The sequence below is a fragment of the Pongo abelii genome, chromosome 11 (genome assembly GCF_028885655.2).
Source record: "Pongo abelii isolate AG06213 chromosome 11, NHGRI_mPonAbe1-v2.0_pri, whole genome shotgun sequence".
Classification (NCBI taxonomy): Eukaryota; Metazoa; Chordata; class Mammalia; order Primates; family Hominidae; genus Pongo; species Pongo abelii.
In genome coordinates, this window is record NC_071996.2 from 134,463,099 (window position 1) to 134,486,376 (window position 23,278).

General features: G+C 48.2%; 1 protein-coding gene and 1 long non-coding RNA gene across 2 annotated transcripts; one reads left to right on the forward strand and one right to left on the reverse strand.

Moving 5' to 3' along the window:
- Positions 1-343: 343 nt before the first annotated feature.
- Positions 344-18,187, reverse strand: GPR55 (G protein-coupled receptor 55). The gene is made up of 2 exons (XM_002812969.4): positions 18,113-18,187; positions 344-4,121 (listed from the first exon to the last, which is right to left on the reverse strand). The coding sequence occupies exon 2, from the start codon at positions 3,985-3,987 to the stop codon at positions 3,028-3,030; it is 960 nt and encodes a 319-aa protein (XP_002813015.1). The 5' UTR covers positions 3,988-4,121; positions 18,113-18,187; the 3' UTR covers positions 344-3,027.
- On the forward strand, positions 17,465-22,236 carry LOC129058158 (uncharacterized). Its single transcript, XR_008523061.1, has 3 exons — positions 17,465-17,595; positions 21,612-21,688; positions 22,145-22,236. It is a non-coding gene; the product is annotated as an uncharacterized LOC129058158 (long non-coding RNA).
- Positions 22,237-23,278: the final 1,042 nt, after the last annotated feature.

Here is a 23,278-nt window from a genome sequence, read left to right on the forward strand (position 1 = left end):
CGGCGGCAGTGCGACAAGGTGGTGATGGGACAAGGTGGCAAGGGCAGGGTGGGGTCGACTGCAGCTGAGTATGCGGGGTCTGTGCAGCCTGGCTGCTACCACAGAGAACCAAGCACCCATGTGGATGTGGGGGAGTGGCAAGTAGGCCCCAAAGGGTCTGGCTCCTGGTCACCTGGACAGGCCCAGCTGTGCTCCTGAGCAGGGAGGGCCACTCCCTGCAGCCCCACACTTGGTGGCCAGGTGGCTGCTGAAGAGACCAAGATTGTTGGGTGACCTGGCAGGGGCCATCTGGGGCCTGCTCTTCTCCGGGGCCAGTAAACTTAGTCCAAGACAAGGTCACATGGCATCACATGAATCTATTTATTTGGCGAATCAGATTAATCAAGTCATTTTTTCCAATGCTAACCCTCCGCCCCTCCTGTGCCACTGGGCCCCACTGCTGACTATGGGCCAGCTTGGCTTGCAGCTATGTGGGTCCAAACTCTCGGCCTTTCTGCCGAGCAGCCATAGTGGCCTGCAGCACGGACCTGTGCCCACTCCCACAGACACGGGTCCCCACGGAGAAAAGGCCCTTCTTTCCACAGTGTTTTGGGATGGGTCACGGGTCCCCAGGGCACACCCACAGGTCCATAGTTGTCACATCACACTGAGACTGCTGATACCCTCCAAGGACCTTCCTCTTACAGTCATGCAGCTCCTGGGTCCTGGCTCCCCTCCCCATCCCTCCCTACATGATCAGTTCCTCTCAGCTGTCTAGAGCCCTTTCTGTCACCTGGACAAAGTCATACTGCACATAGATAAGACTTTATGTTTGGACATCGCTGGGGATGATAGGTGGTTAGGTCCACCCACCCCTGTCTCTTAGGAAGCCCATCTGGCCCTAAGCACATTGGTAGACCCAAGTGCACATGAAGGGCATCACTCAACTCCACCAGGCAGGCTCCCAACTCCTCATGCAGAGAAAGAAGTGAGAGGAGAGTGGTCCCTAAATCCACCACCTGTGGACTCTGACCCGAACCAGCCCCAAATGCCCTGTTGCGTGCGAAAGTCTGGCTTCCTCAGAGTATCACGGGTGGTGTCTCTGTCTAGGGTGGCCATGGGACAGGGCAGCCTGCAGGCAAGGAGAGGAGTGTCTGGGGCTTGGGACAGCCAGGCAGCCTTACCTCTGGGTCTGCAGAGCCTGACTCTGTGGCTGTGGTTCCTAGAGGCCCAGCCCAGGGGTCCTGAGCCTCCGATCCCTCTGGTCTGGTCTGGTCTGGTCTGGTCACTCCTCCACATCCACTTCCACCCCTTCATTGACGCTCTCTTCCTCACCCTTCCCTCCGTCCACCTAGGAGGAGGTGTACAGGGTGCCACTTGAGCACAGCAACAGCGGGAGCTGCTCCTGAGAAGGCGACTCCTGTCTGTCCACGGCTCTTAGGCCAGCCGGGAAAGGCTCTCAGGCAGGAAGCAGCTCAGCCAGGTTCCCCACCCACCCTGTACTCCCTGCAGGCTTCAAGCCTAGGGCCACTGCTCAGCTTCCCCTCCTTTTCCTCTTCCTCTTCCTCCTCCTCCTCCCCGCAGGCCCAGGTTTATCCAAATGCTTCTCTTCTTCCCCTCAGGCCGCCACCCCTCCCAAGCCCTTCGGCCCCCACTGAGCCCAGATCCTACAAGTAGACCGCAGTTGCTTTTCCTCCTGAAGACCTGGCTCACATGAAGTCTCATCAGTTACTCCTCATCCCACTCAATCTGTCATGCAAAACCACCCCACAATGGATCCTTCTCATCATTTCACTCTCCAGAGCAGCTGAGTCATTGGGAGGCTTCCCCTGTCACTTGCACTCCTCCTCCAGATCCGTTGAGAAGCCATCCAGGCGTGACTCAGTTGTTTACAGTTTCCTGGGACCTGCAGGGACCCCCTCTTGCCTTCTTTCGCAAGGCCACACCCTTGTGCCTGGCTGCCTCATCTCCCTCCCAGCTGCCAGGGAGGGACAGCTCCATGGGCAGTGCCATGGGTACCAGCTGCCCAGCCAGGATGCAGGTGAGAAAGACAGCACCTCCTCCACCCTCCTATGGTGGAACCAAGGCAGGCCTGATTCCTTGCCATTGTTTTCAAGGAAGCTAGGTGTAATCAGCAACTTCCCAGTCTGTTCAAGATAGAAAGCAGGTCGGGGTCTCCCCGCTCCCAGACCGTATCCCACTGCCTCTCTTCACCCTGGGCCAGCACCAACACTCCATGCTGTGGACACCCTGATGGTGATGGGGGAGGGGCTGTGTGCTTCCAGCCCTGGGCCTGTCTTCTTCCTTCCCCAGGAGTGTCCTTTCCCTTCCCCGCTCATGGCTCTTGGATGTCATCAACACCCCAGTCAGTCATTCTGCAGTCTTCTCACAGGCACAGAAAGATGTGGCTGGCTTCCTTCACCTTTCTGAGGCTCACTGGAAACTTGAGGTGATCCACGCTACTTGCCCAGCCCCAACACCACCCCTACTTGCTGTCATCTCCATGAGGTTTTTGCAACACAGCTCCAGAAGGGACTGGAAAATGCAAGTCTGCTCCGTTCTGGGACACCCAAACTAAAAAGGGGCTTCATTCATCCCTACCACCCCACCTCTGCCCAAGACACTCTCCCCCATCACTGACTCTCTTGGCTCCCTCCTTTACCTCCTTTCTCTCTCTCTCTTTCTTTCCAGAACCTCCCAGTCGAACACGAAAATGGGGAGAGTTGGAAACAGCCTCGTTGACATGGTCTCATTCTCTTTCTCAATTCTTCTGCTCTATAGTTTTTGGACTTAGAAATCAGTAATTCACCTGGTTTGTGGGTTCTTCAGAGATCCCTGAACACTGGGTGGTATATGTGGAGCTGTCTGGGCAGTGGAAAAAAGGCCTTTGGGGTATAATGAGCAAAGCTGGCACTCAATGGGCATCAAAGGGAAGCACATCAGTGAAGATGGTGCGGATCATCCCACCACATCAAAACCCTGGAACGCGATATCCGTTACCAGAATTCAGGGCCAGGGCTTTCTTCCCCTGAACAGGATGTCCTTCCATTAGCCCCGGGAGATCGTGGTGTCCTGCAGGACCAGCTGGACCCTGGAAGGCCGGTGGGCCCTGATGTTCATGCGGAATTCTTTGATGACAAAGTAGTAGCAGAAAACATCCAGGCAGCAGTTGACGTTGGAGAAACACATGGACAATTGCAAGAAGAAGCTGATGCTCTGCTTGGCTCTGCACTCTACGATAAAGCCGTTTCTCACCAAGAACTGCAGGAAGAACCCCAGGTGGACTGGGAGGAAGGAGACCACGAAGACAGCCAGGCTGGCTGCGATGCTGTAGATGCAGGCTCTCTGCTGTACCCAGTCCTGGGTGTGGTCTCGGCGGCCCAGCAGGATGTGGATGCTCCTGGAGCAGCAGAAGCCCATGATGCCCATGGGAAGGAGGAAGCCAAACACCTCCAGCGGGAAGAAGACCTTGGCGCTCCAGGTATCATCAGACATGTTGTGGAAGCACATGTATTTTTCCACTTTCCCATGGAAACTATAGATAGGGATGCTCCCGGTCCACACCAGGACCCAGATGGTGCAGCAGATCCCAAAGATCTTCCTGGGGGACCGGAGGTGGCTCACCAGGAGCGGGTACCGGATGGCCAAGAACCGGTCCATGCTGATGAAGCAGATGGTGAAGACGCTTCCGTACATGCTGATGAAGTAAAGGCACTCCACCAGGGTGCACAGGGACGGGAAAGGGGACTGTACCTGGGACAGGACCATCTTGAACGGGAGGGAGAGCACCAGCAGCAGGTCAAAGACCGCCAGGTTGATCATGTAGATGGAGGTGGCAGCATAATCGGGCCACCTGTTCTTAAGGAAGGTGCTGAAGCCATGGATGGCCAGCAGGTTGAGGAGCAGGCCCAGGACGAAGGTGGGGATGTGGACTGCAAACTGTAGGGTTTTCATCAGCTCATTGACGCCGTCAAACAGGCAGTCCCCACTGGTGTTTTGCTGACTCATGTTTCTTCCTACAACACCAACAGATCAGATGGGGCTCCTTTCACTCTCTTGAAGTGATGGATTCAAATGACTTTGTCAAGAATCACAAACACCTCCCCAGCATCACACAGCAATTCATGCCCATTGAATCACAACTAGAACACAGAAAAGAAAAATTACCTTTAATCCTGCTGCCCAGATGCAACCACTGTTACTTTTTGTGTATATCATTCCAGACTCGCTTTCTCACTCTCTTTCTACCATACACACATTCTTCTTTGACAAATATAGAACCCTGCTGTGCATGGACATCTGTCTTTTAAATCAGAACTCCTTTTGTTGAAAGAAGTAACAGCACATACCCAGACCCAAACAGGCTGAAGCAAAGAGACAGTTTCACATAATGGAAAACATGAAAACTAGGGTAGGGTTGACTTCAGGAGCAGCTGGATCAGGGATTCAAATGCTGTTTCCAGGACTCAGCTCCTTTTGTCCCCTTTGTCCTCCTCCCACCCACTTTCCTGATGGTTGGACACAGTCAACCTGCAACCAGGGATGATTGACACCAGAGCATTGCATTCCCCTGGACACAGTAGTTGGTTAATTCATTGGTTCAGGGACAGATGTTTGACTCTCCAAGAAGCCGTGATAATCAACACAACTTTTGCTTGGGTTTCCAGGCAGAGGGTTGGAGTCCCTTGTCAGGGATTCATAGTTGCCAAGATATAAGGTCTGCAGCTGCTGCAGTCTCTTGTACCCCAAAGAGAAAACCAGACAGAAAATAGACAGATATAGGAGAAATGGCATCCCCAGAGGGAATGGAGCGGGGCCCTGAGGTCTCCACAGGGCAAGGAAAGGCCTTTAGTCAGGCAGAAAATTAGAAGTGGCCTCAGGGACAAGAAGACCAAGGCTGTAGGTGTGGTTGTACAGGGGTGTGGTCCGAGCCTGGTCAATTTGGGGTGAGGGGGTGAGTGCCATTGTGGGGTTCTGTATCAAGGTATGGAGCCCTGGAGCAGGACCAAACCAGGTGTTCAATCCAGGCATCCAGAACCAGGTTGCTAGAAAGAGGACTCAAATATGACCCAACTTCCACCCTCTCCCCACTTGCCCACCTCTGTCCACCTCCCTGCTCCCTCCTTTCTCACCCACTCTTCCCTCTCCCCACAAGTGAGGCCATGCTGCTGGTGTACTTGACTTGGACTGGCCTTAGACATGGAATGTGCCACATTCACTAGAGCACAGGGGCATGGCATGGACAGGACATTTATGCCTGGCATCTTCCTTAACCACTTCGGCAAAAAGCAGCTGGGTGAGCAAGTGCAGCCAGGTCCTGCCGTGAGACCCGCCCTCCTGTGCCTCTCCCACCTTCCATGACTTCCTGGCTAGCAGGTGCTGAGATCCCAAGATTTCGATGTACCAGGGAGGAGACATCAGCATGGACTCCCACCAGAGAATCCCATACTAGTGACCACTGCAGCTATTTATTTTTATTTATTTATTTTTTTTTGAGATGGAGTCTCACTCTGTCGCCCAGGCTGGAGTGCAGTGGCGCAATCTTGGCTCACTGCAACCTCTGCCTCCCCAGTTCAAGCGATTCTCCTGTCTCAGTCTCCTTCATAGCTGGGATTACAGGCATGCACCACCACACTCACCACGCCTGGCTAATTTTTTGTATTTTTAGTAGAGATGAGGTTTCACCATGTTGACCAGGCTGGTCTTGAACTCCTGACCTCAGGTGATCCACCCACCTCGGCCTCCCAAAGTGCTGGGATTGTAGGTGGGAGGCCCCGCACCTGTTCCTAAAACTTCTGTTATTAATTAAAGCTTCTGTTATTATTTTTCATAGCTTTTTATTAATATTAAAAGTATTCCATGCGCTCAATAAGATATTCGAACAGAACAAAAGAACAAGCGTAGGAAAGTCAGCCTCCTTGTACCCTACGGCCTCAACTGTCCTTTCCAAAGACAGCATGGCTTACAGCTTCTTGCATATTCCTCCCAGACATTTTCTAAGTAGATACATATATGCAAATACATGCATGCATACATATACATGTATGACTTCTTTAAAATTTGGAAATAATATACCTACAGCCCCTGTCCCTTGCTTTTTCACTCAGCAATGTTTCTTGGACATTGGTCTATATCAGCATATATGAATGACTTCTTTGCCTCCCATTGTGTAGGTATACCAAAACTCATTTAGCCAGTAGCTTATTCATAAACATTTAGGTTTCTAGTATTTTACCAGGAAACAATGAATTCCACAATAAGCATTCCTATGACTTATTTCTTTGCTGCGCAGCTATTGCTAACAGAATTCTCATTCTGCTATTGTTTCTCATCAATATTGGGGGCCCATGGGAGGAAAAAATTGGGTTTTTTTTTAAGATCTTATATGTAATACCATTCCCAAGCCCTCTCTGATACCTAATGAAAAAGAAAATCGATATATATAGATGGATGTTTATAGGTACATACATATATCATCCATTGAGCACTATGCACTAAACATTTAACATACATTACTTGATTTGGTGGCTTTCCAAAGATTCTATGGTTTCCAACGTGTTAACTTTTCTCACAGATTTATGTAACAAGAGATCTAGGAAAAAGTACTTCCTCTTATTCAAAGCCTTGGTGTCCTGTGGTCTGTGGGGATGGTGCCTCCTAGGGGTGTGTAGTAGTAACTGGTCCTACTCAGGATGCTCAGAATCTGCAAGGCGGGGTGGCCGCCTCCTCACTAAACATGCTGAAATGGCCACAGGCCTAGCTCAAAAAATTACTGGAATAGCTTGGAACTCACAAGGTAAATTTCAAAAATGATGAGAAAAGCAGGTCAAAGCCCAGTTCAAGTCTAAATGTAAAATGTTGCAACACCAAAGAGGAAGATGGAATTGGTTTGGAGAAGTTGCCTTCAAGACCAGAAACAGCAGAAAACCAAGAACAACAAAGATAAGAGTGAATACAAGTTTATGTTTAAAGAGAGCCAATAAGATTTTGAAAAGGGAACTGAGGACATCTGTCTTTGTCTGGGTCACACTAACCAATTAAGAAAAAGCAGCCACCAATGACAAAAGCTCAACACTCAGAGGCCCTTACTGTCAGCTGTTACCAGCCGACTCCATGGATGAATCCACCGTATTGCTGGTGGTTCGAAGTGGCCAAGAAAAAAATCGCTGATGCTCAAAGTCCAACCCAAACCCAGACGCGATGTGTGGCTGAATTGGGGGAGAAAACGAATAACAATGGGAGGAAAGCCATCTGACAGAAAGCACACAACCTGGAGTGCTGGGATGAGTCTCCATTGACAGTAGCAGGTATATTCATAGACACAATTTGGCCATCAGTATTCTCCAGTAGGATTATTCTAAAGGTCACATTTGAATTACCGACAGACTTCAAGTGGAAGCTTCTCAGAGGGCAGTCTTTGAAGCCAGAGAAGGCACTCTATGGGCTGGCAAGAAGAAATTAGGTTGAAAAAATACTACCAGCTAATGGCAGAGTGAGCAGAGAATCTGAAAAATTAATCTGAATTCCCTCTGAAAGTCCCAGGAAACCATCTTTTTAGAGTCTTTTTCAAAAAAATCAGGAGCTTCACTGTAGTAAGATAAAAAGGCATCAATGCATTCCAAACTGCAGCAAGAGATGAAACAGTCATCCTTCTCAAAGAAGTTTGCTAATAAAAAACAGTCTACTTGTGGGTGGAGGGCGGAACAGGGCAGGGGGACAGCAACTAGCACCATTTGACCTGGGGTGTGGGGCCATTCCATTAGCAGCTCCTGTTCTGGCCAACCCAGGGGTCCACCCCAATCAAGCAATGGTACTGTAGTTGGCTGGGTGGGAGGCTGAGTCCCTTCAGGTCCCCTGAGAAGCAGATGCTAAGACAGTGTTAGACAACTCAGAGATTAAACAAGGGAAGTTCCCATGAAGGATAGTGGGGAAAGGGAGCAGGAGGAGGTGGGGTGAGTCTTCAGACCACCTGCAGGTCTGACTCTGTGGAAGGAGAGAGGGAAGGAACGACAAGGTGGGAAGGACTTCAGACAGCAGTGCAGACTTCAGCCCTTCTTGGCCAAGCCATGGGGCATCTTCTGAGCAAAGGTTGCCTGTTGGAGGAGCCCCACATCTGCAGAAATCGCCCCCGGCTAGTGCCTCTGCCGGGCTCAGGCACTGGCTAGGAGTAGCCCAAAGAGAGTGGCATCAGCATCAACATCACCATGGACCTGAAGCAGCAGAGCTGCACTGACTGTGGTCAGGGACCCTGGGAGTGGGTTCTCTGGAATTCCGGGGAGGCCTCAGCAGCATCCCTGCATAGCTGCCAAGGAGCCATCCCAGTGCTGCCATTGATGTTGGGATCTATGTCACAGGCAGCAGTGGAGATGTTCTCAGTTTCCACCCCAGCAGCACCATCTGTGGAGTGCTGCCTTTCTACCATCCGCAGCAGGGATGGGTGGGCACCTTCGCCTCCTAGGGGACCAGAATGGGGCAGTCCTAGCCTCCTCCAGAAGGAAATAGCATTGAGTGGGCAAAGGTCATGGGTCAAGCAAATAGCATCTGTGAATGGAATGAAAGGACCCAAAACCATTGTGAGTCAGCAGCAGCACGGTGGCTGAGAGGTGGGGCTGAATTGAACCATAGAGTAAATGAGACAATACAGGAGATGAAGCGCCACGTTTCATGGAAAAGCTATGGAGAGAGCCACTCCCAGAGGCCCTGCTGACACCTCTGAATGTCCCGCTGACATGTTTAAATGTCACCAAGATAGAGCCTCACAAACATCCATGAATAAACAAACCAAGTTCCTTGGAAACCTCTGAAAAAATAATTAACACCAGAAGAGGTTGGAGGGAGAAGATTTGGGTGCAAGAATTTCATATCCAACCAGGTGTTCTTGTGTAAAGAGTGCAGAAAGCAAGTCTCAGGTGGATGTGGCCTGTAGAAAAACAATCGCCTCAAAACTTTAGACCTCCAAGAGATCATTACTAAGAAGAGTGCAAGGATGAAAACATCAAGATCGAAAAGCTTGGAACTGTGCATTGAATTGAAAGCAGGAAACTATGGAAAGAGACATAAGTTATGATGAATATAGTTACAGATTTAAAATTAAAAGAAAAAGAAAAACAGAAGAGATTATCTGGCTGGACTAGTGGCTCACACCTGTAATCCCAGCACTTTGGGAGGCCAAGGTTGAAGGATCACTCGAGCCCAGGAGTTTGAGACCAGCCTGGGCAACATAGTGAAACCTCATCTCTCCAAAAAGAAATTTTTTTTTTTTTTTAGATTAGTAGGGTGTGGTGGCTCGTGCCTGTAGTCCCCAACTATTTGGCAGGCTGTGTGGGAGAATCACTTGAGCCCAGGAGTTTGAGACCCGCCGGGGCATCATAGTGAAACCCCATCTCTACCAAAAATAACTTAATTAGTAGGGCATGGTGGCTCGTGCCTGTGGTCCCCAACTATTTGGGCGGCTGTGTGGGAGGATCGCTTGAGCCCAGGAGTTTCAGGCTGCAGTGAGCCATGATCGTGCCACTGCACTCCAGCCTGTGTAACAGAGTGAGACCCTCTCTCTAAGAAAAAAAAAAAAGAGAGATGATCTGTGTCCCTAGAAAGAGACAAGTTTTAATATTGTGGATAAATTAATAAAGCAGGAAGAATGTTCTTATGTTGTAGGGGGTGGGGACAATGGAGGGTAATAGTAAAGGCCTGGGGTGAAGCAAAAGGCTCTATTGCTAATATTTCGGTTCTGCTTTTTTTTACTTCAATAATTACAGAAATATGTGTCAGATTCTTGAAAACCTTAAAAGCAACCACTGTTAAAAATATGATGTCTACCTTCAAAATTACTACAGAAGATGAAAAGAAACAAAACCAACTACATAGCAAAGGGATGAATATAATAGGAAAAGAAACAGCATAGAAATTACAACAAGTGCAAAAAAAATCAAATTTTACTAATATTCTCAATTAAAAAATAAAATATAACTGTTTGCTCTTATGAAGGGTGCACTTAAGTGACACAGAAATGTTCCACATAAAAGTTCTGTGATGATAGAACAGACAAACATAAACAAAAGAAAGACAGGGAGGCAATATTCATAACTAGCCTTGTAGAATTGCAGAACAAAATTGCTCATCAGGATTAAGAAGCTTATTTTTATAGAATAAAATAAAAACTTAATTGTGAGGGCAAATATAGTAATCTTATACACCGAATGGTGGTATACAAAAGTACATCAGGTACAATTCTTAGAATTCAAGGAGCCATTGGCAAAAACAAATTGCAGTGTCAGACTTTCATATACTGTAGATTAGAACAAAACAAATAGGCAAAATATAAATTAGGACATAGAATTATATAAATAATATGATTAATACAGTTTAATTAATGGCCCTTGGGTTTGGTTTTAAACAAATAGGTAATCCATTTTTTTTCTCAAGCAGCCAAAAAACACTTGCCGAAAATGAATTATCTACCTTACAAGAACAAAACCATCCATTAAAAAAATTCAGAAATTATTTTGTCTATACTCTCTGACCACATACACAAAGACCTAGAAAATAGGCAGTGCCTCATGCCTGTAATCCCAGCACTTTGGGAGGCAAAGGAGGGAGGATCGTTTGAGCCCAGGAGTTTGAGATCAACCTCACAACATAGTGAAACTTCTGTCTCTACAAATTTTTTTTTTTAATTAGCTGAGTGTGGTGGCTTGTGCCTATAGTCCCAGCTACTCAGAGGCAGAGGATAAGGCAAGAGGATAGCTTGAGTCCAGGAGGTAGAGGCTGCAGTGACCTGTGATCATGCTATTACCCTCTAGCCTTGGCAACAAAGTAAGACCCTGTTTATATAAACTCTGTCTCAAAATAATAATAAAAATAACAATGACTATTTAAAAATAAAGTGAGAACTACAAAACTAAATACATGTGAAGAATAGCAAGAAATTTTTGGATTGGTTGTTTTAAAAAAAAAAAATTCATGGGATACAGCCAAAACTATTCTCAGAGATAAATACATTGCCCTAACTGCATTAATTTTCTTTAAGGAAATTAAATAAATGAATTAAGCACTTAACTTGAGCATTTAGGGAAAAAATGTCTTAGGGAAATTAGGAAAAAAGTATAAAGATAAAAGCGGAAATAAAGAAATTAGAAAAGAGAAAATATCAGAATCAACACATTTAATAGGTGGTTCCTTCAGAACAGAAACAATTAATGAAGCAATACCTGTATCTCTAACAACTATGATCAAGAAGAAAGGACTCAATGGTCATAACTAGAAATAAGAAAGAAGACATTAAGCTGAGTTAGAGAGGAGAGCAAAAATAGCAAGAAACTGCATTATTATTTGTGTGTTGATCTGTTTAAAAACCTTGATGTAGTTGTTGATTTGGGGGCAAAAAATAATTTACCACAATCTATACAAGGTTTGACACAAGAAGAAATAGAATTATTGACTAGACCAATAACCATAAAAGAAACTGAGAATATTATCAAAGAATTACTCTTAAAATAGGCTCTAGCTTATTTCAAATTTTCAAGCAACAGATAATCCCCGTGCCCTATAAAGTATTTCAGAACATAGTATTAATGAATTTCTATTAAATTAACTTATCCAAATATCAAAACTCAGCACAAAAGAGACAAACTTGCTCAAATACAATTATGAATATATATGCAAACATCCTAATTAAAACATTACTAGGTGGAATTCAGTACATTAAAATTGTAAATCATCATGACGAATCAGATTTACTATAGAAATGTAAGATAGTTTCAGTGTTAGGAAATCAATTAATGTTTTGTAACACATCATTAAAGCAAAAATAAAAAATCATGCAATGGTAGAAATAGTTTTTCGAGTTATTTAACTAATGGAACAGGAAAGTACTTCTTACAAACAGTAAATTGCTCACACCAATGGCAACTTGGTATTTAATGGTAAAATAATAGGGACATTCTTGTTGAAATCAGACATTTACTAACCCAGAAATCTCAGACTACGCACTAACACATTTAACAGAAGCAAGAATAAATGAGGCATTCTACAAAAATACAAAGGGAAGGCTTAGTTAAGAAATTATGTTAAGACTGTCAGTTAACAATTTGGGAGTAAAAACCAACTTAGAGTCTCATCTTACACAGTATCTCAAAAGAAATTCCAAATTCATTAAGGAATTGCATTTCAAAACAATCAAACCATAGAAAAACTAGACGAAAATTTAATAAACAACTTATAAAATCACTAAAGGGAAAAGCTCTTTGTCAACTTAGCATAACTGGAAATCACAGAAACAGAAAATAAACAGGACAGGTTTGACTACACAAAAAAAATTCTTTTTGCTAAAAAGTCTTAACATCAAATAATATACTCGAAGAAACAAAACACAACCAATGTTAGACAAATGATGTTCTTTCTCTGTGAAGAGAGTACTAAAATGAATAATATCAAGAACAACAATAGATGAACAAGCCAATGACATAGGCAGTTCCCAGAAGAGGATTTACAAAGAGATAACATTTTTGCTTATCAAATTTAACAAAGAATTTGGCAAGAGTTCTGTGAAACCAGTCACCAATATGCTGGTAAGTGTACAAAGTAGCACACAACTTTTGGGATTTGATCATTTCTATTACAAGCCATGAAAATCGTATGTCTTTAATCCAGTGATTCTGAGAATTCACCTTAAGTAAATTATATGAAAGAAGAAAAATTGTGTACAAAACTATGTCCACCTTGGCATCTTTTTCTTCTTATTTTCCTTGCCTCATTGTATTACCACATTACTTTTTTTCTAATAGTAAAAAATACATACACACATTTAAATGCCAACAAGAGGTTAATTTCACTATGGTAAATTTACTCAATGGAAAATTTTTCTGTCTGACTGTTATGTTTATGCTGACTATGTTAAGTAAAAACCCCACAAACTATAGAATTAGACATTCAGAATGATTTCAACTCTGATTAAAATTACAAAAACCCACGCATAGAGGGGAAAAAAAAAACCTAAAAAAAGATTTCTACATCCCAACCAGTGGTTGCATTCTAGCAGTTGGATAGTGGGTGATTTTAAAAATCTTTTATCTTTATCTCTCTCTTTTCTCTTGGTGTGTTTTTCTAATTAATTAACGATAATATGAAAACCTGAGATTTAAAATATATATATATATTTATTTATATATATATATATAAAATGCTTGGTGGGGAAAAAGGAGACCAGTAAGGATAGCTTTCAATTTTTTCCTTCTATATCAGAGAAAAAACTTGTGGTCTGGGTTTGTGTTTGAAGCATGGCAGGGTGCAAGGTTTACACAAAATGAAAAGTTATGCATTGAATTCACCAAAGCTCAGCTGATGAGGCATGACCTTTCAGGGTCAGAGATGAGCATTTCAAGATGGGTCTGGGAACGAAGCATGAAGTGAGAGAGAGATGTGGAAGTGTCAAGTGAGACAGCAATCCCACCCAAATGATGGGAGAACAGCAACAAGAACCTGATTCATGATTTTTTTTTAAAAAAAAATTGAAAAATAAACAAGTTTCCTCTGTTCACAGGTCAGCCATCACATCATAAAAATGTGTATTACATAAGCAGTAAAAGACGACATAAAAGAGACAAAATGCCAGCTTCATAGTGAAGAGTAGGTGAAGGTAAGAAAAGAGATTTAAAATATAATTCCCCCAAAGCTTGGCAAGCTATCAATAGAGTCAAGAAGTTAAAAACTTAAATATTTTCCAAATTGAATATTTAGGTTAAATTACCTTGTCTATCTTGATGGGACAAAAGGAAGAGAAGATTCACAGTAGAAACTGAAAATGAAAAAACTGTAATATCACAATATAGAAAACAGAGGGGCAACCTCACAGAGGTTTATGCAAATATTATAAACAATTGTTAATACTCCCTATATTGATCTATTAAAACCAACCATCCATTTAAAAAAAAAACAAAATTCAATCATCTTTTGTCAAGGAAAAACACCAAGAAAATGAAAAGACACAGAGTAAAGTGATAGCTTACTCTTTGGTTTATCAGGCACATTCTGTGCTAGAAAGGAAGGAAATAGGACAAAGTAATTTTTTTTTTAGTAAAAAGAATTGAGAAACTAACATGGAGACTCCACAAGAGTGAAAGTTACAATAAATAATGAAAGCATAAAACACTCAATTTCTGTTCCAATTAGCACAGCAAACAAGTACATAATGGGACCATGCAGGAAATGCAAAAGAAATTTTAAAAAATGGAAATATAATGTAGCTGGAGCCCTTAGTGCCCCTCCTGTAGAATATCCATGATCAAATAGACAGAAATTAGAGCTCTGAACAACCCAATTAATAAGGTAGACTAGCAGATCAGGGAGAAGTACATCGTAAATCAAGGGTCTATGCTCTCTTTAGAAGAATAGAAGTGTCTTTCACAAAATTTATCCCATTCCCGAGCACAGGCAAGTCCTCGACGGCAACGGCGATTTTATACTCCTCATTCTCAGACCACAAAGCAAATAGCTGTTTGTTGGTCCTGACCACTTAGCGGCAGCGCCATGATATGAAAAACATAGGCATTTCTATGCATTCTCTTACATAGGCTCTTAACATGTGAGTCAGAGACAAATTCAGACGTACATTGCTGAAATATTGGAAAGAAACAATATTTATACACAAAACACAAACGCAGTCACCACTTAAATGACATTGGGAATTCCTAAGTGTTCTTTTAAACAGGAAAGGGAGAAACGAGGTGAGCCAAGGCTACACTCAGAGACCCTGGAAGTGGAGTGGGAGTGACCATGGCCAACGCACAGCCCTGATCACCCTGGGACCCGAGGCTGTCTGTCTGCAGGGGCTGAACTCAGAGGGGCTAGGGAACCACAGCATGGGAGAAGATGCAGAAAGGCCTAGAGATACTCCTAATCCCTAGAAAGAAAGACACAAGGGCATCCATCCTCCAGTGCTCGTGACGTGTTCCACCATAAGACTTCACAGGGTCAGAAAAGGAATGAGTTCCAGGTGCTGCAGAAAGCAAACCTATCTTGCAGCCAGAGTGTCTGAGAGTAGACAAAGCAAAGCAGCCTCGTCATGTGGAGGGCTCTCTGTCACCAGAGGTATGCAAGCAAAGGCAGGGCTATGTGCTTATCCAGAGTGCTGTAGAGGGAATTCATGCACACAGCCGTGTCTTACTGAAGGGTGTTTTTGTTTGTTGATTTTTAACCCTGAAGTAGAATCTTCTTTCAATATAAGGCTGTTTTCCAATGTTTGGTGAAAAGGAGAGAAAGTATATGATGTGTGGAAAGGGACTGGGATGGAGCGCAGAGGCCTTGCTTCTCCTCCCAGCTCCCTCTGCTTGGGGGGTTCTGTCTCATTTCTTCCATCCTCTAGGCTCTGCTCAGCCCCGAGCCCGGAGCCCTGGCCTCAATGTGCTGGTTTGTTTGTTTGTTTGTTTGTTTGTTTGAGTTAGCATCTTGCTTTGTCACCCAGGCTGGAGTGCAGTGGCACAATCAAGGTTCACTGCAACCTCAACTTCCCAGGCTCAAGCAATCCTCCCACCTCAGCCCTCCGAGTAGCTGGGACTACAGGCGTGCATCACCACGCCCAACTAATTTTTTATTTTTTGATTTTAAAATTTATAGTTATTTATTTATTTTTGAGATGGAGTTTCGCTCTTGTTGCCCAGGCTGGGGTGCAATGGTGTGATCTCGGCTCACTGCAACCTCTGCTTCCCAGGTTCAACCGATTCTCCTGCCTCAGGCTCCTGAGTAGATGGGATTACAGGCATGTGCCACCACGCCCGGCTAATTTTGTATTTTTAGTAGAGACAGCATTTCTCTATGTTGGTCTCGAACTCCCGACCTCAGGTGATCCACCTGCCTCCGAAAGTGCTGGGATTACAGGTGTGAGCCACCACGCCTGGCCTGATTTTTTATTTTTTATAGAGACAAGGTCTCACTGTGTTGCCCAGGCTGGTCTCAAACTTCCGGGATCGAGCAATCCTCTTGCCTCTGCCTCCCAAACTGCTGGGATTACAGGCCTGAGCCCGAGCACCCGGCCTGTGCTGGCTCTTAATTGCTGACCCTACACATTCTGCAGCTGGGATTCCCGCAACTGCCAGTGGTCCATGGTACCCTCATCTGCTCACACCTTCAAGGATCCAGCGTCCCACTTGCAGCAGCCCTGTGGCTTTGCCTGCGCAGCTGAGACCTCGAAACCCAGCTATGTGGCTCCACACCAGACCTACCTTTCTTCCCTCTGTGGCCTGGACTTTCCAGAGAACACAAGCAACAAGAAGATCACAACCCTAAGGAGGTTTGTGGCTGAGAAGGTGGCCCTTCCTGCAGCTGCCAGGCTGTCATCTGCACAGAGCATTGCAGCGTCAGCCACCTCAGAGATGGCAGGGCCAGAGCCTAAAAAAGCAGCATTGGCACAGCCGCAGGGATGGATTTGAGGAGCCCTGGAATACTCCCCCAAAAATGCCACAGTTAGAATACACAGCGTATCCACCAGTAACCCCATAGTGTGAATAAAGTCATCCGCCTGTGCCGGAGCTGGGCTTCTGGGGGCCACGATAGAAGAAGGAACAGGACACAGAGGGGACAGAGCACATGACCACAATCTCCCCGATGCCTGAATGTCGCTGGAGCTTGGGCGGGGGGTTTGGAGTGGGGCTGGGAGAGGGGAGGGGCCGGCTTGGGGACATGAGAGGTGGCCAGCAGTGTGCTCAGTGATCTATGATGGGAACTCGGGACACTCCTAGGAGATTGCCCTAATTATGCCCATTTTACAGATAAGGACAGTAAGGCTTAGAGATGCTAAAGAGTCTACCCAAGGTCGAAAAGGCCGTGAGGGACCAGCTGGAACTCATGTTCTGAGTCTCTCCTCCTCCCTCACTCTGGCCCCCATCAGCATCACAAGCAAGAGCATCTGGGATCCAGGAGCTGCCAAGCCCCCTCCTCACTTCTTTGCGTGCTCATGCTCCTCTTTGCCCTGGGACTCTCTCCTCCACTGCTAAAAATCCCACCTCTTCCTTGAAATGCCCACTTCCCGGATTCACCCACATCATCCGATGTGGTTTTCCCAGTGCAGTCCTGAGTGCGTGCCTTGAAAAGTCCTCTGTGTATCCCAGGGGGAGCATGTCCCTGCTGTCCTCCAGCAACCCCAGGACCAGGACCATGTCCCCTTCACCTTTATCACCGAGCCTCACATACAGTTTGTCTTTGGGAAGTTCTTATTGCATGAAAGAGGGGATGAAGAAATGAAGGAACAAATGGCCAGGTCTGCTGCAGCTCCACAGTGACTGGTGCTCCCTTTAGAGCTGCCCTGCCCTGTCCTCTCATCCCCACTGCCTCGGGCAGCACAAAGCCCAGGTGAGGTCAGGCCAGCCAGACATGTCCTGAATTTGTGTTCTCACTCTCAGGGAAGAATCTAGAATGTTCAGGGTTCTAAGTGCTGCTGTGTCTTCCCGCCCAGCCTCTCCAAGAGACACTTGGCTAGGGTTCGAGAACAATGCAGCTATAATATAGGATAGCAACCAGGGCGCTCCTCCCCATCATTTACTGCCCTTGAGCGCCCCATGAGGAAGAAACCGTGTATTGCCTCATGCCCCAGAGAGGTAAACGGAGGCTAGAGAAATTACGCAGCTGGTGAGTGGGTGAGCCTGGGCTCCCAGGCTCCTTCTGGTCCCCAATAAGCACTTGCTCAGGGCTGCAGGATGATCCCTGAGAGTGTGTCATCTCGGGCGCTTGGTGGTTTCCCAACAAGATCCCGGGGAATGGGCGGCGGGCTTGGTGGAGGGCAGTGGCACGCGAGCTACATGCCCCGGGAAGGCTCCCAGGCTGCCTATGGGGAGGTTTCCCGACCCGACATGATGCTGCAACCCTGACTCAGATCAGGAGGAAGTTGAGGGTTTGTAGAAAAATGTCACTCGTAATCGGGGACAAACCAGGTCTGCCTGCTGCTGCTGCTGTTGTCACGGAGGCTGCCTGGAGGCTGCCGCTGCCCTGACACTTGGGACTGCTCGCTGAGTCAGGACAGGTGTGCACAAAGCCCAGGCCCACACAAGCCCCACTGATCTTAGGAGAGTTACCTGCAGTCCACAAGAGCAAGGTCAGGTTAGAGGCTCCATGCCTCAGTTTCTGTAAATGGCCCAGAGGCTGTTACCTGTTGGTGGTCCGGTGCAGCTGAGAGGGCTGAGAGATGTCATTTCTCCTCCAGGCCTGGCTGTCAGCCTGTTCTGGGGAGAGTCACTTCCCCTCTCTGGGTCTCGACTTCCTTGTGAGTGAAATAAAGGGGTGGGACCAGATGCTCTTTGAGCCGCTCCAGTGTCACCCTGTCTGGCCTAGGGGCTCTTGCTCTGGGGTCTACAGAGAGGCTGCGTGGAATTAGAGTGTGGACATGGGGAGCGGTTTCCAGGAGGAGGGTCTACACTCTCCTGCCCTCTTGCAAGATCTGCACGCCCCCCTCCCGCAGCTCCAAAAAACAAAACAAAAAACCAAAAAGCCAAAAATCACACTGCATGTGTCAAGGCCTGGGAAGCCTCTGGAGGAGGAAGCCTCCTACGCACCCCAGACACCCTAACAGGGGCACCACACAAGAGCAGCCATTCTCAGCACCTGACAAAGGCCGTCGTGGCTTCCAGCACTTCGGAGGTTTAGGATTGGAAACTGCTGCCCACAGAAAGGAAAGGAAGGTGGTGCTATTTAGGACTTGCAGGATAGGACTTGCGTGCCCAGCCTCGGAGGAGACCTCAGCCACTGCATGTGTGTCTGCAAGAATGGTCAGTAGGGCCCCACAGGTTCCCCAGCCTCGGCTTCTCTGTCCCAGGCCTGCACAGAGATTTGGGGCAGCCTTGGGCCTGTGGCTTCCTAGGGCCCTGCAAGCAGAGATTTCCCTGGCATCTCCCACCTTCAGGGTTGGGAGGGCTGAGACTCACTCGTGGACCTGGGTGGCTCTTAGCTGGGAGCCCTCATAGATTCCAGCCCATCAGGAAAGTCTGGGCTGAAACTACCCCGGCAGATGCAGCTCTCGTGCCCTGGAGGTGCTGGGAGGCCCTGTCGGAGGACCAAAGCACAAGCTATTTTTAAAAGTTATGTGTGCTGGGACTTTCAGGTGTCTACAGGAATAGAAACTACTCCTGGGTTTTTTGGGTGATTCATCCAACACATGGGTCCCCTCTGTAAATAACAGCTTGCTAGTCACTGCAGGGGAACCACCTGGCCCTCTGGAGCTGGGTCTTCCCAGTGTCTGATGAAGAGGTTGACGGAACCATGACAACTTTTAAGCTCTCACCTGGGCTTGTGCGATGGGCAGTGCCAAGTCCACTGCCTGCTCCAGGCCATGGAGCCCCAAGCTGGCCTGTGTGCCAAGACAGGGCACTGGGCAGTCCTGCCCCCAGCGAGGCCCCCCTACTGGGCCACCAGCCCAATCTAAGCCAAAGGCTGGCTACTGGGCAAGGTGGGGCAGCCAGGCCCGCACCCTGGGTGCAGGAGGAGGCCAGGAGCCTGTTGGGACAGCAGCAGGGAGGAAACACACCGGTGTCTGGCACCCACCTCCATACCCAGAGCCTGCAATGTGAGGCCCCAGGTAGGCGTCCATACTGAGTGGCCTGCAGGGAGCAGTGTCTCTGCTCAGCCCCTCCTCAAAAGGAGCCTTGTCTACTCCCATTCTGGCTACCTTCTTTTTTTTTTTTTTTTTTTTTTGAGACACAGTCTCGCTCTGTTGCCCAGGCTGGAGTGCGCAGTGGCACGATCTTGGCTCACTGCAACCTCCACTTTCCGGGTTCAAGTGATTCTCCTGCCTCAGCCTCCTGAGTAGCTGGGATTACAGGCTTGTGCCACCAGGCCCGACTAATTTTTTTTGTATTTTTAGTAGAGACGGGTGTTTCACCATGTTGGTCAGGCTGGTCTCAAACTCCTGACCTCGTGATTCACCCACCTCGGCCTCCCAAAGTGTTAGGATTACAGATGTGAGCCACCGCTCCCGGCCCTGGCTACCTTCTTTTAAGAAATGAATATTTCTACTTTATTGCTGTTGCAATATTAAAATTTTTAAATTTTTAATTTTTTGAAAACATGCACATGATTCAAATACATATGTAAACACATGTAGGAAAATATCTATCCCACTCCTAAATCCAGCTCTCACCTACGCCCCAGGGCACCACTGTTAAGTTTCTTCCAGAGTTTCTGTGCCTGCCCGTGTACACATGCGATCTTATTTTCTCCCTCTTTTGACGCAAAAGCTAGAGCACCACACGAGCTGCTCTGCAGTAGAAGGCATTGTCCACCTCCCTCTCCTGTGGGTATCCCTTGGATACCTTGGGGCATATCCAAGGTATATGGGGGATCCCTTGCCAAGATACATGTGTCCAGAGAGACTCAAAGGTTTGAGCTCCTAAGAGCGAGGCTAGGCAGGGACTCGCCCAAGGCCCCACCCTGCGGCTCAGGCCTGTCCATCCGGCTTTTCGCCTCCCCTTGCCACAGCCCTGGGGAGTCATAAATAGGAAGACCTTTCTCAGAAAATTTCCCTTAAGCCTCCTGAAACTTCTCCCCCTAGTCCTGCCCACCCTCTCACCATCCAGAATAACTTGGAGGTTTTGGGAGCCTGGGCGGGTCCCTGCCTGTCTTCCAGACTGGGAGCCCCGAGTTAGGGGGTTTGGGGGCACACACCTGCGACTTCACCAGTGGGGCAGCTTCGGAGCTTCAGGAACCAGCTTCTTCTAGGGCAAGAAACAAGTGAGTCTGACTGTGTTTTTCAAAGAGCGGGTCCAGGATAGCTGGGCGCTCACCACATCCTCCACTGACGCTGGTGAAATTCGCTCCTTCAGCAGCCAGAGGCCCGGCCCTGCCCTCGTGGGGCATCCCTTCCCTCCAGGGGAAAACCTGCCCACCAGGGGCTTTGCAGGGTGACCAGTTGGCCCAGAGCTGTGCAAGAAGTGCTCCCGAGCCTGCCCCAGAGAGCTGGTCAGGGGACAGGGGCAGGGACAAGAGAGCTGGTCAGGGGACAGGGTCAGGGACAAGAGAGCTGGTCAGGGGACGGGGCAGGGACAAGAGAGCTGGTCAGGGGACAGGGGCAGGGACAAGAGAGCTGGTCAGGGAACAGGGGCAGGAACAAGAGAGCTGGTCAGGGGACAGGGGCAGGGACAAGAGCTGGACCCTAAGGAGACACGGGGAGGGAGGAGGATGCTGGAGTAGGGCAGCCCAGGTGCAGGCACGAGCAGGACGGGCATGGTGTTGGTGAGGGCCCGGCACCCTCTGCACCAGGGTAAGGGGGGAATGGCAGGAGCCGAGGCTGGAAGCTGTCCAGGCAGGAACCAGGGGCACGGGCCGCCCCAGGGTCCCAGGGAACACACGCTTAGCACAGGAGCAGCATGTGACAGACCCACTGGGGCAGCAGGGGTTGGGTTGGGATGAGGGCACCAGCAGCAACAAGAAGGAATGAGGGCAGGAGTGGGTGCGTCAGGGTGTCTGAAAGAAGGGTCCAGGGCATCTGAGGCAGCCGGACTCTGAAGATAGCCTCAGCAGGTCTCCGGCCGCCACTCCCCACAAAGCAGCTCTGTCAGCTTGGGCTGGTTGCCTAACCTCTCTGAGCCCATTTCCCCAGTCGCAAATTGGAGTTACACATCCATTCAATCAAAAAATGTTTGTGGATCATCTCCTAGGGACCAGGCAGTGGTGGTGAAGACAGACGACAGCACCTGTCTCAGAAAACGTTTTTAGGAGTCGGCGTGGTAACGGGGTAAGCGCACCCAGGAAGTGCCTGGTACTCAAGCGGTGACTGAGGCCCCCATTCCTCGTTGATTTATGCCTGACTTTGTCTCCCATACTGGGTCTATTTGAAGGAAAAGAAAAAAAAAAAAGGAGTAACATTGATAATGGGACCCTCATGATCCAAGGAAAAGGGGTCCTAAAAATCAGAGGAAGCCCCAACAGAGAGAGGAAGGTAGGGGAACTCAGGAAGAAGAGGCAAAAAGAGGAAGATGAGCAGCACCTACCCCCACGCTCTGCTCCAATCCTCCAGGTGCGGCCTGGAGACAGACCCAGAGGGTTGAGCTCCAGGAGCTGGGCTAGGCAGGGACTTGCCCCAGGCCCCATCCTATGGCTCCCCATCTGGCTTCTCCCCTCCCATTCTGCCGGGAACACTTCTGTTCCCAAGCCCCACTTATTTATTTTATTTTATTTTTTGTAAAAATAGAGATGGGGTTTCGCCATGTTGCCCGGCCTGGTCTCGGACTCCTAGACTCAAGCGATCCCCCACCTCGGCCTCCCAAAGTGCTGGGATTACAGGTATAAACCGCTGCATCCGGCCACCAAGCCCCACTTAAACATTGAGCCCAGATGACTCCCCTGCACGGTCAGCTGGGTGCCATACCACACAAAGCCCGTTCCTGGAGCCTTTGCCAAGTCCCTGAGGACTGACACCATGCCCCCTAGGCGCTCACAAAGACAGGAAGGTGCGTGCCCCCAAGCCCCCCAACTCGGGGCCCTGATAATCCCCCTTAGCAATTGAAGATGTCTGGCCTCCTTGAAAGTGGGCCCACGGTGGCTGAGGTCAGTGACGCTTAATGTCAAGGCAGGAGGGAGTAAAACACGCAAGAGGGCAACAACTGTCCAGAATGCAGCCTTCCCCTCCCATGTCACCCCACATGCCCCTCTGTCACTCACTGGAAATGTAACATCGAGGTTACAGGAGAAGGTTGCAGATGCTCAGATATCTGTGCCTTCTGTTCTTGTCATGATCCAGCCAATTCTTTTAGAGCCACCAAGCTTCTCCCTGCAGTCATCCTGCCCATGGCTGTTGATGGCCCTGATGGGGCTTGGAGCCCCCAGAATGTGCAGAAGTTGGACAAAGGTGGTCTTCAAATGCAATGGTTGTCTTATCACCGAAAACCCACGGCATCCAGAGGAGGCCCTTTACTACGAAGGTTACAGAGACCACAGGTCTCTGTACGTCCCAAGTTTCCCCTGCTGCCAAAGGCAGGGGAGGAGAGAATTCTGGAAGCCCACCCTGTCGCACGGCTCCTCTGGCACATGGAGCCACTGAATGTCTTGTGAACATTAAACAAATGCTTCCAAGTGAACACCTCTGGCTCTGTCTCATCCAGGTCCCCCTGAGGACCTCCTGAGGTTTGGCGCTCAAGGGAGCAGAGTCCTGGGCTAAACCCTGGCAACAGCTTCCCAGCATTCCCTCCACTCCCGCCAGGCAGCCAGGACTCCCCCGCCTCCCAGCTGAGCCTTGGGGCCAGGAGTCAAGGAATGAGAGGATTCTGCTCACCTCTGAGTACCCCCTCTGGCATCCCAGCAGCTCCCTGTCCAGGCCACCAGGTCA